Below are 15,831 nucleotides of genomic sequence, written 5' to 3'. Positions count from 1 at the left end.
GCACCCACACAAAATTCTCACCAAATTATCAAATATTACCAAAGTGCAAAATGCCTTACGATACTGATGAAGTTTCTTATTTCAGTGGAATCATGATAAGGAAATGCTGAATGAGTTATCCATGTCTAAATATTCAAGAATATCCTTGCTCCATGATCAATTTTCCAGTCGCAGCTGAACCAAAATAGAAAGCATATAACATTTTATCAAATTTTGTCTGGGGTTTGGTATATCTCTCCAGCAAGATGTCAGGTTTCTCTCTCCTCGCCAACATAGTGAAACCCCAGAAAAATTTGCTGGTCCCGTTGACATTCCACATTCCATTGATTCAGATGATCTTGGCTGGAAGGTTCATTCCAAAGAATCCAATATCAGAAATCAAAATCACCAGAACTGTGAAAGTATAATAAGGGACAAATAAAACCATCGAACCAAAACCAGTGTGCTTTCAACAGACCAACAAAACCATAAATGGAGAGCAAACGCACGAAAAGCCCTAGGGATTTCCCCCCAGTATTAATCTGCGTTTTTACAAATATGGCAACCATTTCAACTTGAATTTTATTTCAAATACTCATAAGATTCGAATGCTACACCATACTCACCAAGGCACAACCTGAAATAAGTACGGGACTAGCATGATGTCTGAAAACAGCATTACTTACAGAACAATATAAACAATGATATCTAGTGCACAAACAACTTGAAGAGCCGATTAACATAAGAGAGCAAGGACTTGGTAACATTCCTCTTACTCAATGTTCTTGCCTTGACTGGGAATAATTACTAGATTCATGGTTCGACTCCTGGGAAGTAAATAAGTTGGGGTACGAAAAATATGGATCATCCTCCATCGAAGGTAAACGCTGCGGATGGTGAATCATGCCATGTTCAACACCTTCGCCACTAGAAAGAGGAGGTTCAAAACTGTCTCTGGGCGTGTCATATGATGTGGGATTTTCCATGTCTTTGGGTGTGTCATATGATGTGGGATTTTCCATGTCTTTGGGTGTATCATACGATGCAGGATTTTCCATCTCTGATCCCCGTCCAGGTCTATGGCCTGGAATTGGGTCCTGCGGATATGAGAAATAACCATTGGTATCACCAAACGACTGCTGGTGTTCAAATTGATGCACCTTCATGCTGACAGATCGATCAGGATCGTCTGCCTCACCCGTCTGGATTTCTCCTCTATGCTGTTGGTCAGTGCTTTTCTTCATGAGTTCAGTGAATCTAGACTCAGCAAGACTTGCTGCTGAACGAGCTGCTGATGCTGCACGTTCGGCGCTTTCTGCAGCTGCCTGTGCTGCAGCCAGGACATCGTGCAAGTCCACATTAACCTCACTTCTGGTTCTGGGCAAGGGAACTGACTTATTTCCGCTTGCAGAAAATGAGGCAGCAGCTAACGATGGAGGAGCAATGAATGGGAGGAATTGTTTGTCTCCCCTTGCACCTGACGCAAGATTAGCTACTTCATATGGGGAACTTACCAAAGGTTCTTGTGCAACTTTATCAGGTTCTGTATGTGATCCCTTAATTTGACTTTCATCAGCTCCAGTGTATCTCTTAATTCCATGATCAGTCTCCAAATCAGGCGCAGGTGGAACCACTTCTCGGGTAAATCCAGCATCTGCACTTGGTGGCGAATCACTCTTATAATCTGGTGCGGATGGAATGGACGGCGGAACCACTTCAGGGGTTGATACAGCAGCTTCACTTGGACGCAATGATGCTTTAGGAACTTCAGGAAAATCCAATGGATCAAAACCACTATCAGGATCGGACTGTTCATCAGATGCTTGAGCTGGAGTATAGTGCAATGAATCATGTTTTTCTTCAGGGAGAGGCAGTTTAGATCCACTTACAAATTGGGTAGGGCCATTCTGTTGAGTAAAAGGTAATGAGCAGGAGGCAAAAAGAGAATATGCATGGCAGGAAGAGTGAAAGAACATGTTCCAGTTACCAGAAGATCTTCATGCGGCTTCAAGAACTCAGTTTCAGAAGCAGATGGATCCCAATCTATCTCATGCTCCTCGGCGATTTCCTTCAGCAACTTCAGTTTCGTTTCAGCAGGAGGAGCACGAATAGATAGCAGTTCAATTAACTGTAAAAATACATCCAACACAAAATCTTATTAGTAAAAAGCACCAAAACATATCGAAGTGGTGCACACAAACTGATTTCACTTGAGGATCAGATTTAATGACCTTTCGATTAACACCACATTCTGGCATGAGCTCTGTTGCAGCAGCAACAAATTCCTTCCCATATTTGGAAGCAAATAACATTTGAACCTGCTGCAATTCTGGCAAGTCTGCACATCTCGGTGCAGCAAAACAGACACTGGATATTGCTTCCTTCAGATCTAGAGGGCACTCCCTGAATATTTTAGCAATATAAGACATTTGAATGGGAAGAACTATCCAAATCCAAATCCAACTCTTATTAGCAAATAATTTTGTTGTGTAGTTTGCACTCTGCAGTTCCCAAAGTGCCAAGAGCTAAATAGCACACATATGTAGACAAATACCTTCTTGAGTACATGGTATTCATCACGAATTTATGGTATTATCTTCTTGATAAACATATCCATTCCAGCTCCCTACAGGTTTCAGCAAGAAAGAAGAAAAACACAAAACTTAAGTGCAGAACCAACCTCCCACCCTAACCCAGACTGGTCACCTTGGAGTTAGTAAACTCTATCTTGTTGCAGGTTAGTCTGTCCTGATTAACCCCAGCCGTTTTCGGAATCAGTTTCGCTAGGCCCCTTTTTTGGGGGGTGAATATACAAGCCTTATTTTCTGTATTCCTCTAAATGCATAGCTTAGCACATCATATAATATGAAGTGTAATAAGACCTGCACTTTAAAGCTAAAGCTCTATAACATAGCTGACCAAATTAGAGGCAAACATACTATTCTGTCCGCTATTCTACCTTAAATCCACATCCACATGATCTACTTCATGTATCAGAATTCAGATTGATGCATCTCAGAGCCATTTCATCCTAAGCTGCTCCCCAAACAGTATTGATGTGTCACAATCAATATAGAAGAGAAATATTTGACGCTGATTTCATATTGTTACTTTCCCCTTTGGCCCGAAAATTTATGCTCTTTTTCTCATCTACTTTTTTAGGTATAAGATGAAACTCCATTATATTTAACATTTAAGCCAGTCAGCCAATCTACTTTCACTACCAAGTGAGTGGCATTGGTTCAACTAATAGTATTGATTAGCATCAAGTCATCAGTCAACGAAGGTTCTACAGTTTTAAATGTCCTTGAAAATTGATGCAGTCACCTCATATTATGCTCCCATTGTATTTCTGCTTCCTTGTCAAATCAACTGTGTTGCACAACTATTTTAACTTGATTTACAAACTTATTGTCAATCCCCTGTTGTGAGTATCACAATTTTTCTATGCCCAGTGGTCTTTTATTCCCCATTATATTTTATTTGATGGATGTCTATGTCCATGAGAATACAAAGCAGCTACAGAGTTATTTTAAATGTGATTCATCACATGACTTTATCACTCGTTTGCAGTTTCAAACATATTTCCTGAAATATACATGTAACTACAAAATTGAATTATAGGTATATTAGTAATCTTTGTCACCTAACTAACAATCATCGAGGCACTGTATTATCAAACTGATAATCTTATTAAAAAAGGAAAAAGTATGCAGAGATTAAACCTCTAGAGAGAGATTTAATTTCCACTACGCCTTCAATGGTTTTGCCTATCATATCTAACATTCTCACATACAATAAGACTTGGAATAAAAACTTAAAAGAAACTCTAGTTTATAGACGTTAAAAAGGGAAATGATTTAACAAAGCATGCTAACTTCTAAATTAGCAACCAAAAATAGAAGTGAAACTGCCTTCAATCACCTCTGTGTCTCAATAATGGGAAGCCGAACCGCGATTAGTTCACAAAAAAGCTCAACAATCTCCTGTGCAGCCATCATATTCTCTTCTCGTATAATGTGCTCCACCTGACCCAAAAATTATTACCCAAGAAGACCAAAATCATGACATTTGAAGCGAAGGCAATAATAGGTTCCGTAGACTACCTTCATCACTCTTTGCCATGCCGATATGTAATAGACAAAAATCAAAATTAAATTTGAAAAGTGAGAGTTACAGTACCCGTATACGAGCCGTGGCTTCCTGCCCACTCTCAAGGAGCTTAGCAATATCCTTACGCATCTGTTTTAGCTGAATCTCTCTTCTATTCCGCAGCAACTTTATGCGCGGAATAGTGAGCTTCAGAAGGGTTTTACTGAAAGAACGAAATACAGGAAGAACCCAAATAAGTATCACGGATATTGCTCATGAATAAAACCAATAACAAAGTGGTGCCGAACTGTAAACCCTTGGACCCATTAAAGATGAGGAAACCTCAGGCTCAAGCGCGTGTTAGAATCAAAGAACGCAAAATTAGATGAAATCGAGAAATTCAATAAGGGGGAGATTTTACCATTTAGCTCCTTTGAATCCTTTGTTGAAGAAAGAATCAAGCATCGACATGGCTATACCGGAGTCTTAGAAACCCTAATGAATCCCAAGCTGATCCAAAATTACAATCAAAAGCAACGAGCAACCAGAATGATCGAAAGGAGGGGAGATCAATGCTTATATGAAGAAATTATTACGAAAAAAGATTGATAATATCCCGAGACCATAATTCAATTACCAATAAAATAGCTCTGATATCAATCTGAAAACACGGAAAGATCGAAAATTGACAAGAGGAAGCTACCAAGTCCTATCTCAACCTCTCCGAACCCAGAATCGCCGTGCCGCGTTTTTACTTGTGCTCGAAGCATCCTACTCTTCCTGTTCCGATTTCTATTTTATTATATTTTCACCCGAAAAACAAAAAAATTAATTTTCAGCGCCATCCCTGAGTTCCCCCTAAAATTAATATCACTCCTTAATTTTACACAGGTTATCAATTAGACCCCTAGGAGTAAAAAAAAATATATCAACATACTTCCAAAGTTAAATGCTGATGTGAGGAGTGTTTCGTTATATAAATTCAAGTTCAAAAAATTATTTATTTGGTTAACCTCAAAATTATCTATTTTGTTAGCATCAAAATTATAAAAGTTCATGGAGTTCCTTTGGGTTACTCTGCTTGAATTCATAAATTTCATCAATTTTATAGTTATGGTGGAATTCATAAATTTCACATGATACCCAATAATAGTTTAACTCATGTTTTTAGGCAAAAAAATAAAATCTCTGAGTACATTAATGTTTTACGACCAAATAGGTACAAATTTTCGATTAATGAATCCAAGGGCCCTAAACAAGTTAAACTTTTCAAAAAGAGAATAATACACTTACATGAAAAATCGTATACTTTGACTCGTCTTTGTCTTCTTCTATTGTTTGCAACCATTCATTTTCTTCTATGATTTTTATTATCATACGAATATTCTTTTTGTTTTCTTCTCCTTCGTCAACTTCTTTACTTAAAATGTAAAGGTAATATAGAAAATACAAAAATAAAAATTAATCGAAATTAATACTACGATTTGTTTGTTGGAATAAAAGTGGAATGGAAAAAATAAATTGAAAAAACAAAATTTTCCTTTCGTGTCTGAGATGGCATGCTAATTTTTCCACCCTATGTATTTTTAAACCCCACAAAATATTTAGAATTTTGTGAAAAAATGTGGAAAATAAAAAAATAAGACTCACATTTAAAACTTTTCCATAAAATCCTTTTTTTTTTTCTTCTTTTACATCACCCCATTACACTGAGGCCTACATTTTTTTTTTCTCATCCCATCTTTACAAACAAAAGCAGCTTAACCGTGTAAATAATAAAGGATTTGATTGATAAATTAAATAACTTAAGGGATGAAATTAATATTAAGAAGTTAATCGAGGCTGGTGCTGAAAATTTTCAGAAAAATTTTATCATATACATTTGACTTCATACCACGTGGGATTCATTCCATTATTAATTAATTAATTTTAACAGAAAATGATATTTTTGACTCCATCATCGTTGGCGAAGCACTGGCTATGCGATTAGCCATGTTGGAAACTCTGAGAGAAGGCGTTGAAAGAGCATCTTTCCAATCGGATTGTGCTAAGTTAATTCGGTTGCTCCATTACCCAATGGCTCCCACTCATCCTTGACCCTATCATTATGGATATAAGAAATTTGAAATCTTATTTCTTATAATGTATGTTTAATTTTATTCCTAAGTCTTGCAATATAATTGCTCATGTCCTAGTTTGAAAGGCTCTGTCGATTAAGGGCTCGACAGTTTGGCCTCTATCCACTCCTTGGCTGATTTCCTCGGCCTCGGCCTCTGCTCCTTCTTAATTAAACTTTTTACCAAAAAAAATAAAAAAATTTGGTAGATAAAGACCACAAGATTAGTTGGTAGACATACATGTCAAAGATGATTTGAAATTTAGTGATCCAACAATTCAAACAAGTTTTTTTTTTTTTTTTTTTGGGTAAAAATTCAAACAAGTCTGACTAGCAAAACTTAAATGGAGGTTATGGGCTTAACCCTCATTAGCTTAATATTCAATTGAGACTATTCCCCATAGATGCTCATAAAAAATGAAGCAAGATGTAATATATGAGGATGATTAACGGTGAAAAGACCATTCAAATATGTAATATAGGCTCAAAAAATTAGTCTTCACCAAACTAAAAATAACTTTATTTTATATATTTATTTGATCATTCACTCCAGAGAAACAACAAGCACCCAATATAAATCATTGGTAAATTCATCCAAGCTTTTCAAATGGACATGTTACACAGTAACATGTTTGATAGTCAACACATTTTCCACATTTTTGGAATAACCCCTTGCAAGTGTTTTGACATTCAGTGATTTGTTTAGGTGTGCAAGACGCCTTAGCATATTCACGGTAGGGATCGCGGCTTTGTACCATCACTTGCTTACCTATTTCAGCCCAAAATAAAATTAAAAAAAAAAATTAAACTTCAAAATAAAGGGGGGGGGGAGAATTATACATATCTATATATAATTGAGAAATAATAATTGATTACTTCTTACCACTTGACAATACAATCACTATCAGAAGAAGAACCTGCAAGAACATAAATCTGTTCATGGTTACTATTGGAGATGAAATTTCAACCTGGATAGATTGCATTGATCAGAAAATTTCATATTTATAAGCCCAAGCTACGCTCAACCATTACACTTTTCCATATTCTCTGTTACCATAAATTCATTGTTTATAAATTTGTGTTCATGAAAAAGTAGTAGCTACACCTTTATATATTTTTGAAAAGACAAAAGTACTCCCTCCAATAATGTAAAATATTTATTATACGTATCGGGATAGAAGATCTGAACTCATAAAACTAAGGACAAATTTTTCATTTTGACGCCTCAAGTTATTTCATCTTTTACTTTTGAAAATAACAGAAAATACTGAAATATTTATATCATTTCTTTCTCATTCCATAGATTCTTTCTCATTCCATAGATTCAAAATCCTCCATAGATGGAATATTGAAATTCAATATATTAGATATCCTTTATATATGACATATTCTCATATCGTATGTTGCAATCCTGTACAAATAACATGATATTCACTTTCCACTATTTCAAAAGATTTGAGCCACCTCACTTCACAGTCTTCATAATCAGGATTTCTATTGGTAACACTTTTGTTATGTACAGTAATATATCTTTCCTTTAATACACAATATATATTGTCTTTACATATAATCTTTGATTTTATATCACAAGATTTATTATAAATAAAAGATAACACGTCTATGGTAAGTCCTTGATTACATTCTAATAACGTATTATACTTGCCAAAGTAGAGAATCTGGACCAATGAAGTTAACGAATATAATTTCAATTCATATTGACAGTTTTAGATTTGAAAAGTCAAAAAATGCCCCGAATAATGTGAAATATCTGTTATACTTGTCAAGGTAGACAATTCGGATGCATAAAAGTAAGGGGTAAAATTTTCATTTCGACACCTCAGTTTTGACCCTTGGGGTAAAGTTGGTTTATTTTGTCTTAGATATTTTGACTGCTACAACAGTCCAGGAACACCAATCCCTGCTTTAGTCTAAAATGCAATTCAGACAAGGGCACCAACCCCAACCCCCTAGACAAGCTCCAACTTGCTAGGTCACAATGTAAACCAATAATTCAAGTTCCCCAAATTACATTCATGAGCTAGATTCTTCATCACTAAACATAACCTAGAAAATAATAGACAATCACTTGTGAATACGGGTTACCTCAACTTGTGTAAGATGCATGGTAACAATACTTGTTTCTCTTTTTCTCCAACTCTTTTTTTTTTTTTTTCTCTTTTCAATCTTTTTCAGTTTTCTCTCTTTAAAAAAACCATACAATCATGTTCCCTTCTTTTCTTCTGCTGCTTCTTTTTTCTTCTCTTTCACTTTCTTTCTTGTTCAGCAAAACAAAAGACTTCTTATTCCCAAGCTTCAGATCTCCATAGCCAACCAACGTCTTCTGGTTCGACCTCCACGCTATTCCCAAGCTCCTCAAAACGTCCTCATCTTCTGCTGGAGTTTGCTCTCCTTTTATAGATTAATTTAACTCAGAGTTTGAATCAAACTCAGAGTTCCTATCTGACTTAAACAAGGAGTGTTTTAACGTACAAATCGGACTAAGTTCGAGATCTCCAATGAACAATCCCACCGTTGGATTTGAAGATCAAGAAGTCGTGAAGCTCTCCTCCAAAAATCAGCTCAATCGGACACTGGATGACCATCCGATGAAGAGGTTGATCAAAACTGGACTCAGAGTTTGAGTCAAACTCAGAGTTCCTATCTGACTTAAACAAGGAGTGTTTTGACGTACCAATCGGACTAACTTAGAGATCTCCAATGAACAATCCCACCGTTGGATTTGAATATCAAGAAGTCGTGAAGCTCTCCTCCAAAAATCGGCTCAATCGGACACTGGATGACCATCCGATGAAGAGGTTGATCAAAACTGGACAGAGACCCTCAAAAACGGGATTCTTGAGTTTTCTTTATTTGAATTGGATTCTTTCTCTCGGAACCTTTTTGTATGTTGCTGTACCATATCAAAACCCACTTAAGTTGCCAACAATGACAACACCTTCATTTTAGGCCAATGGAACAACAATCTCCCCCTTTGGAATTGTTGGCAACTCAACCTCCTTTTCTCTTTTCTCTCCCCCTTTGACAACAAGTACAAAGGATGCTTTGTGCTCCCCCTACCATAGAGCTCCCCCTACATAGACTCTTCCATAGGAGTGCCCACCGCACCTTCCTATCCTATGGAGAAATGATGTTCTATGTATTTTCTCACTTACTCCCCCTTGGAGCCACAACCCCAAGCTTTACTCTTAATCTCAAAACTATGTTTGGACAGTGGTTTTGTGAAGATATCAGCCACTTGATTTTCTGTGAGAACAAACTCCAACTCCTAACTTATTCAATCATTTACTTTTGAAAAGACAAAGTACTCCAATAATGTGAAATATTTATTATATCTCTAGCGATGGGAACTCCTTTGCCCACACCTTAGTTAGGAGGACTTTGTCCATCACCAGTAGGTCATGTTGGTTTTTTTGCACCCCCTTCAATCTTGGAGTTGTTAGTTCAAGATTCCTTATCTTTAAGGAGTGATTATTTTTAACCGCTTGACTAACCCATCATTGGTGATTATGGAAGTTCTATTTAACTAAACCAATTAAATTACCGTTTTATCCTTTATAGTTACCTTCAGTGTCACACTCAACCCGCCGGTCTCGGTTAACCGCCCGACAACCCATGGGAGTGATCCGCCATAGGATCCACGGTTTTAGTTTATCAACAATATTAAATACAAATAAAGATAATCAAGGGCAACAAATGTTCAATAAATGAATTAAAGGAATTACAGGAGTCCAAATACTTCAATAACAATAATAAAAAGAAAGAATAGTAAATAAAACGAATACGAGTTCAGCGGAAGTAAACAAAAGAGTTATATCAATTTCTTTCCTGTTTTTTTTTCTTAGTTTAAATAGTGTTTTTCATGAATCTCAAGATAGGGTGTCCTCCAGTTCTTCTCCATTCGCTGAGCGAACTTTCTAACCACCTTCCGTCTCTGACCATCAATAGGTGCGATAAGTGCACTCCATGCACCCGCAGAAGCTCCCGCATAGGCTATCTCCATTTCCCACTGACGGTGCCACATCTTTTTCATACGGGATGGTTCCTTCATAGGAGACCAGTCCATCTTCCTATACAATTCCTTCTTCTGTGCAGGCTAATAAACATAAAAAATAAAGGCGTGAGTTCTAAAGAACTCAGTAAGAAACAATCACAAATCCCATCAATTATCCAACAAAGCATAAAACACATGAATGATATGAATGAGTGCAAGGTATGAATGATACTATGATTTCTAACTATGCAGGTCTCTAATAGCTGACATGCTTTAAGATATACACCAGCCCTCCTCTGGGTAAGTCTCATCACTATGATCCGGCAAGGACTGGTTACCTCGGTAAGGATCCTGGGAAAAAGGGAAAGTCCACACCTGGCTCTCATTTCCATGGCTGAGGTTAAGTCAACACTCTTTTACCACGACCATTGGTAATGAGTACTGGCACATGTCGGGGTTTCTAATCCAATGCAAGGTCATACTGGTTACATGTCTACATGAAGTCCATATACATCCCCTATGGCACCAACCAACTCGGTTCAGTATCCTTCGATGATGTAACAACCCCCGTATTTCTAACCCGAGATCCGTATTTCAGGTCCGAGAACCCAAACGGCAACCTAACAGTGTAAATAATAAAGGATTTGATTGATAAATTAAATAACTTAAGGAATGAAATTAATATTAAGAAGTTAATCGAGGGTGGTGCAGAAAATTTCCAGAAAAGTTTTATCATATACCTTTGACTTCATACCACGTGGGATTCATTCCATTATTAATTAATTAATTTTAACAGAAAATTAGATTTTTGACTCCATCGTTGGCGAAGCACTGGCTATGCGATTAGCCATGTTGGAAACTCCGGGAGAAGGCGTCGAAAGAGCATCTTTCCAATCGGATTGTGCTGAGTTAATTCGGTTGCTCCATAACCCAATGGCTATAGGCCCACTTACCCTTGACCCTATCATTGTGGATACAAAAAATTTGAAATCTTATTTCCTATAATGTAGGTTTAATTTTATTCCTAGGTCTTGCAATGTAATTGCTCATGTCCTAGCTGGGAAAGCTCTGTCGATTAAGGGCTCGACAGTTTGGCCTCTATCCACTCCTTGGCTGATTTCCTGCCTCGGCCTCTACTCCTTCTTAATGAAACTTTTTACCAAAAAAAAAAAAAAAATTGGTAGATGAAGACCACAAGATTAGTTGGTAGACATACATGCCAAAGATGATTTGGAATTTAGTGATCCAACAATTCAAACAAGTTTTTTTTTTTTTTTTTTTTTTTTGGGTAAAAATTCAAACAAGTCTGACTAGCAAAACTTAAATGGAGGTTATGGGCTTACCCCTAATTAGCTTAATATTCAGTTGAGACTATTCCCCATAGATGATCATAAAAAATGAAGCAAGATGTAATATATGAGGATGATTAACGGTGAAAAGATCATTCAAATATGTAATATAGGCTCAAAAAATTAGTCTTCACCAAACTAAAAATAACTTTATTTTATGTATTTATTTGATCATTCACTCCAGAGAAACAACAAGCACCCAATATAAATCATAGGTAAATTCATCCAAGCTTTTCAAATGGACATGTTACGCAGTAACATGTCTGATAGTCAACACATTTCCCACATTGGTGGAATAACCCTTTGCAAGTGTTTTGACATTCAGTGATTTGTTTAGGTGTGCAAGACGCCTTAGCATATTCACGGTAGGAATCGCGGCTTTGTACCATCACTTGCTTACCTATTCATCCCAAAATATAAAAAATTAAACATCAAAATAAGGGGGGAAAATTATACATATCTATATATAATTGAGAAATAAGAATTGATTACTTCTTACCACTTGACAATACAATCACTATTAGAAGAAGAACCTGCAAGAACATAAATCTGTTCATGGTTACTGTTGGAGATAAAATTTCAACCTGGATAGATTGAATTGATCAGAAAAGTTTCATATTTATAAGCCCAAGCTTGACTCAACCATTACACTTTTCTATATTATCTTTACCATAAATTCATTGTTTATAAATTTGTGTTGGTGAAAAAGTAGCAGATACAGCTTTATATATTTTTGAAAAGACAAAAGTACTCCCTCCAATAATGTAAAATATTTATTATTTCTGAACTCATAAAAGCAAGGACAAAATTTTCATTTTGACACATCAACATATTTCATCTTTTACTTTTGAAAATAAAATAAAATACTGAAATATCTATATCATTTCATTCTCATTCCATAAATTCAAAATCCTCCATAGATGGCATATTGACATTCCATATATTAGATATCCTTTATATATGACATATTCTCATATCGTATATTGCAATCCTGTACAAATAACATGATATTCATTTTCCACTATTTCAAAAGATTTGAGCCACCTCACTTCACAATCTTCATAATCAGTATTTATATTGGTAACACTTTTGTTATGTACAGTAATCTATCTTTTCTTTCATACACAATGTATATTCTCTTTACATATAATCTTTGATTTTATATCACAAGATTTATTATAAATAAAAGATAACACATCTATGGTAAGTCCTTGATTACATGCTAATAACGTATTATACTTGCCGGAGTAGAGGATCTGGACCCATAAAGTTAACGAGTATAATTTTCATTCGTATCCCTAGAGTTTTGACCCAAGATATTTGACAGTTTTAGATTTGAAAAGACAAAAAATGCCCCGAATAATGTGAAATATCTGTTATACTTGTTGATGAGCACATTTATGTGTGAAATCTTATGGCATAAAGCATTCATTTTATACACTTAGAGTGGAGTTACCTTGGGTTTTATGTTGATGTGTGATTATGGGCCAAGTCCGAAATATTGAAGAGATAAATAAGGCAAATTTGATCTACGGCTGAGATTTTAAATTATCAATCAAATCTACAGAGATATTATTGAGAGAGTCCACATGGAGAAAAGAGTCCGTGCATACTTCAATATCTTATTTTCTATTTGGGATTTGATTAAATAAAGTAAAAGAGATAGAAAAAAATTATATTCAGATAAGGATGAAGCAAAAATTCCGTTTTTGAATGTCTCTGTCCAGTTTCAATCAAACCCTTCATCGAATGGTCATCCGATGTCCGATTGTGCTGATTTTTGGAGAAGAGCTTCACGACTACTTAAACCTCAAATCCAACGGTGGAATTATGCATCTAATCTCTCTAAGTTGGCGCGATTAGTACGTCAAAAACCTAATTGGCTGAGTCAGATAGGAACCCTGAGTTTTATTCAAATTCAGTTGTGCCTCATATCTCATGTAAACTCTATAAAAGGAGAGCATACTCCATCAAAGGAGAAGGTGTTCTAGAGCTTAGTAGAAGCGTTCTTTATTCTCTCTTCAGTTTATATAGGCTTTCTTTATTTTTCTTTGCTTGCATTTGTGAGATTTAAATTTATAGATTCAATGTTTAGGTTTTATTTTTTTATGTAATGTAATTCAAGTTCAAGTTTCAAGTTTTTAGATTCGTTTTTTTCTCGAGTCTAGCAATTGCAGATTTAGATCATTCTAGATCTAGATCTGGTTGTTAGGGTTGGTTGAGATTCGAATCGTTTGTTCAATTCGCAAGTAAGTAACATTCTTTATTAATCTTCTCTCCTCCCTCCATTCCCGCTTCTATCTACCCCTCCATATTCTTAATTTAGGATTTATTTTCAACATTATTTATTGTTCTCTTTCTCCTGGATCCTTGATCAGAGATGCCTACAGTCGTGCCTCTCTTTGGTTAAGATTTTCATTTTACTTTATGCAATTACTTTATGTTATTTACTTTCAGCACTATTTATTTTTCTCTCTTCCTCTGGATCCTTGATCAGAGATGCTTATAGTCATGCCTCTCTTTGGTTAAGGCTTCATTTTCCTTTTATTGCTTTGTTATTTTTTTTCTGCACTGTTTTTTTTCTACTTTAATATCCATTTCCCCGATCGGTGGACTGTAAGCTACGGCAAAGGGTCCACGGTCAAAGTCATTATTATTATACTCCCCTTCCCTCGATCCAGAGCTGACACTTGGATCACTTCCCTTTTCATTTTTATTTTTATTGTTCGCATTATTTTTCCTGTCTTTTATTTATGCATTGATTGTGTTTAATTTATTTTTCGTTTCAATTCGATTGCATTAGACGTATAGATTAGGATCGTTTAGTTTAGTTAATTAGTTAACAAAAATTGAATCATTCTACTCTCGCATTACTATTAAGAAGTTGAATTATAAGTGACATATCTCCTTGAGATCGACCCGTTAGCTACACGATACCGTGTGCTTGCGGTTATTTTTAATTTCACAAACACTTGTCAAGGTAGACAATTCGGACGCATAAAAGTAAGGGTAAAATTTTCATTTCGACCCCTCAGTTTTGATCCAAGTTATTCAATCATTTATTTTTAAAAAGACAAAAGTACTCCAATAATGTGAAATATTTATTATATCTCTAGCGACGGGAACTCCTTTGCCCACGCCTTAGTTAGGAGGGCTTTGTCCATCACCAGTAGGACATGTTGGTCTTTTTCCACCCCCTTCAATCTTGGAGTTGTTAGTTCAAGATTCCTTATTTTTAAGTGGTGATTATCAATAAAATTTAGTTTACCAAAAAATAAATGATGAATGTAAATTTATTAATATCTAATGTTGGGATCACATCTTTACCATTAATAATTTTAGATTGTTACATAGAGAGTTAAAGAAGAAGAAAAAATTCCATCATGATACAAGATTGGCTAAAAGAAGAAGAGGATTCCATCATCATGTCTATTATACCTTTTGGACAGAGGATTCAAACTCATAAAATTAATAGTATATAATTTCATTTCAAATTCGGATCTGAGTTATTCGAACTTTTGAATCTGTCATACCAGAAGGGTAGAAGATTTTGACTCATAAAATTAAGGGTATAATTTTCATTTAGACTCCCTAATTTTTGACCTAAGTTATTCGATCTTTATCTCAAAAAAAATGTCATTTTGAAATTTCTGTCTCCTGGGGACCCTATAAAGACTAATTATAATAATAATATTCAGTTTGAAGAAATTTATATTTTCTCTTCATTATCGTATGATGATTTCCATTATGAAAATATTACATATATAACATAATGCCCCTACAACAATCAACTTATCCATATAAACTCGAAGAAGGTGATTGAATATGAAGATGTGACAAATCACACAGAAGCAAAATTCAAGTCATCTACTACATCTGAACATATTTTGCAGGTACAGGTCTCCTTGCTGCTGCAACTTGCTTCAAGTACTTCTACTGTCTTTAGCCAATATGCTTCACAGCATTTGACACATTCTGCAACTGTGCATTCAAGTGGAGCTGTGCAGCTCTGATAGGAGTAATCCTTGCATAGTTCAACATCTTCCATCATGCTACCTAACTCACAACAAAAATATTCTTCAAACGCATGGAAGAAAGATATTAATATAACTAACTAGATAGCTATGGAGCATTTCTTACCTCCATAAAAAAAAAATGATAATGAGCAGCAGGACAGGCAAGACTGAATAAGAGCTATTCATGTTCTTTGACTGGAGACGGTTTAATCTTCAATTGCAGAAATTCAAATAGAACAACTATTGATACATAGAATTTTCATGTTT

General features: G+C 35.5%; 1 protein-coding gene across 3 annotated transcripts; it reads right to left on the bottom strand.

Moving 5' to 3' along the window:
- Positions 1 to 230: 230 nt before the first annotated feature.
- On the bottom strand, positions 231 to 4,829 carry LOC149026863 (Regulator of Vps4 activity in the MVB pathway protein). 3 transcript variants are annotated; one of them, XM_089156805.1, is made up of 7 exons: positions 4,709 to 4,829; positions 4,493 to 4,581; positions 4,162 to 4,294; positions 3,904 to 4,007; positions 2,211 to 2,382; positions 1,967 to 2,107; positions 231 to 1,886 (listed from the first exon to the last, which is right to left on the bottom strand). In XM_089156805.1, the coding sequence occupies exons 2-7, from the start codon at positions 4,540 to 4,542 to the stop codon at positions 756 to 758; spliced, it is 1,731 nt and encodes a 576-aa protein (XP_089012931.1). In that variant the 5' UTR covers positions 4,543 to 4,581; positions 4,709 to 4,829; the 3' UTR covers positions 231 to 755. The 3 variants fall into 3 exon arrangements, with proteins under 3 accessions (XP_089012931.1, XP_089012935.1, XP_089012928.1); XM_089156809.1 differs by having other exon boundaries at positions 4,493 to 4,566; XM_089156802.1 differs by having other exon boundaries at positions 4,493 to 4,829.
- Between the last annotated feature and the right edge of the window lie 11,002 nt (positions 4,830 to 15,831).

This window comes from Hakea prostrata, chromosome 1 (genome assembly GCF_041222555.1).
Source record: "Hakea prostrata isolate BN-2017 chromosome 1, UWA_Hpros_2, whole genome shotgun sequence".
Classification (NCBI taxonomy): domain Eukaryota; kingdom Viridiplantae; phylum Streptophyta; class Magnoliopsida; order Proteales; family Proteaceae; genus Hakea; species Hakea prostrata.
The sequence above is the reverse complement of the archived record's forward strand: the minus strand, read 5'-3'. Positions and strand labels throughout refer to the sequence as shown.

Bases quoted from the DNA above. Each gene is read 5' to 3' on its own strand.
- LOC149026863 (XM_089156802.1), bottom strand. From the start codon at position 4,542: ATGTCGATGCTTGATTCTTTCTTCAACAAAGGATTCAAAGGAGCTAAA. The intron at 4,008-4,161 runs GTACTGTAACTC...TTTTTGGGTCAG, and splicing joins AAGCCACGGCTCGTATACGG to GTGGAGCACATTATACGAGA. The intron at 2,108-2,210 runs GTCATTAAATCT...GTATTTTTACAG, and splicing joins AATGTGGTGTTAATCGAAAG to TTAATTGAACTGCTATCTAT.